Source organism: Mesocricetus auratus, unplaced genomic scaffold (assembly GCF_017639785.1).
Source record: "Mesocricetus auratus isolate SY011 unplaced genomic scaffold, BCM_Maur_2.0 Super-Scaffold_100007, whole genome shotgun sequence".
NCBI lineage: Eukaryota > Metazoa > Chordata > Mammalia > Rodentia > Cricetidae > Mesocricetus > Mesocricetus auratus.
Window position 1 is genome coordinate 29,103,992 of NW_024429191.1, and position 2,109 is coordinate 29,106,100.

At 45.5% G+C, this 2,109-nt stretch overlaps 1 protein-coding gene across 1 annotated transcript; it reads left to right on the plus strand.

Moving 5' to 3' along the window:
• Positions 1-414: 414 nt before the first annotated feature.
• Positions 415-1,694, plus strand: LOC121141128 (olfactory receptor 10-like). Its single transcript, XM_040747979.1, has one exon. The coding sequence runs from the start codon at positions 415-417 to the stop codon at positions 1,342-1,344; it is 930 nt and encodes a 309-aa protein (XP_040603913.1). The 3' UTR covers positions 1,345-1,694.
• Positions 1,695-2,109: the final 415 nt, after the last annotated feature.

The following is a 2,109-nucleotide window of genomic DNA, read 5'->3' on the forward strand; positions in this document are numbered from 1 at the left end:
ACCAATAGCTACACTCAGCTGGTGTGTATCTCAGATCTTTATAGCACTATTGCTGTTTGCTCCTTGTGGTTTTCATCACCACAGTGTTCACCACCGATAACAGGAAATCCTATCAGACGATGTGATACACAATGTAGACAATTCATTGTAGATAACTGGGTGATAATCTGTCCTTCTTGTAGGTCCTGCTGTTCCTGGAATCCAACCTGACTGCAGGTATAGAAGAAGGGCTCTCTGTATCTTCAGGCTGTGCCACCACAGCAGAGTCAAGAGTCACCAGGAGACAGACCAGAAAGAAGGCAAAGAGCCAGGCTTCATTCAGCTTTGGGTTACTCTGTGGGTTCAAGTGACTTCAATGTGCCCTCTGTGATACCAAGCATTGAGTTGTCTTCTGTTTTGTGAGTGTGAAGGGCTATGGACAGCTTCAACACCAGTTTAGAAGGTGGCTTCGTTTTGATGGGCTTCTCAGATTGGCCTCAACTGGAACATGTCTTTTTTATCTTCATTTCAATTTTCTACTTCCTTACCATCCTTGGCAACTCCACCATCATCACAGTCTCACGAATGGATCGTCGACTACAAACGCCAATGTACTTCTTTCTCAACAACCTCTCCTTCCTGGACCTCTGCTACACCACCAGCACTGTACCTCAGCTTCTTGTCAGTATTTCTGGAATTGACAAGACCATAAGCTATGCTGGGTGTATGACCCAGTTCTTCACAGTGCTCTTGCTGGGTGGAACTGAGTGTGTGCTCCTTGTGGTGATGGCTTTTGACCGCTATGCTGCTGTGTGCCGTCCACTACACTACACTACCATTATGCACCCTCTTCTCTGCCAGGCATTGGCCATCTCCTCCTGGGTGGGAGGCCTCGTGAACTCCCTGACTCAGACAGTCCTCATCACGACCATACCTCTCTGTGGTCATCACCTGGACCACTTCTTCTGTGATATGCTTGTGCTCCTGAAGCTGGCTTGTGAGGACACAGAGAGAATAGAGGACAACGTGTTTGTGGCTGGAGCCATAATTTTGGTTTGTCCTGTAACACTGATTCTAGGGACCTATGTACTCATTGTTCATGCAGTGCTGAAGATCAAGTCAATGGCTGGGCGCAGGAAGGCTCTGGGGACTTGTGGGTCCCACCTCATGGTGGTTTTCCTTTTCTATGGCTCAGCCATGTACACTTATCTCCAACCTGTCCGTGGATATTCTGAGAGTGAAGGGAAGTTTGTTGCCCTCTTTTATACCATAGTTACTCCTATGCTGAACCCTCTGATTTATACCCTGAGAAACAAGGATGTAAAAAGTACTCTGTGGAAGGTGTTTGGGAAAGGAATAGACTAGGAATAAGAGAAGAAAGGTGTGTGGATAAAATACTGTATAACATCTCTCACACTGTCAAGAATTCTGTGCCCACCATACTTCCCATTAGAAGTGAGACATAATATTTTCTGGGGTGGGGGCAAGTCTGACTGAATATATTTCCCTAGGGATTTCTGTTATAATCTATGCAAACTTGGCTCTACCTCTTGGGAACCTGGCACCCATGGCAGGCAGTACCCTAGCTCTGTACGCAGGTGCAAAGGTCCTGCCTACTTTCCCTCTGTCTCTGCTGTTTCCAGGGAATCGTGGGTACGGACATGGCCCGTGTCCATTGTCCTGGCCAATGTTAAATAAAGCTTGCTTTAAATAAACAATCATGGATTTGTTCTTTCTCCTTGAACTTTTTAGGGCTAACAACATGAACACCCTAAAATACTGAGACATCAAAATAATAAAATCCTGAGGTCTTTTGACAGCATGGATGAACAGGAATGCCATTCTTCTGAGTGAAATAAGCCATGTATACATAGACAGTGCATAAACACACTCACATGGAATCTAAAAACTGTTCTCATAACATGGTAAGTTGGACCAGTGAGATGACTCAGTGGACAAGGACATCTGCTGCCAAGCCTGATCACCAGAACTTGATTCTGAGAGTCACATGGTGAGAGCAGAGAACCAATTCCCTCAAGTTGTCCTCTGAACTCCACACTCACAGCGTGGCATGCATATGCACTCACATACATGCACATACATGTACACACACATACACAAATTAGTAAT

Bases quoted from the DNA above. Each gene is read 5' to 3' on its own strand.
- LOC121141128 (XM_040747979.1), top strand. From the start codon at position 415: ATGGACAGCTTCAACACCAGTTTAGAAGGTGGCTTCGTTTTGATGGGC.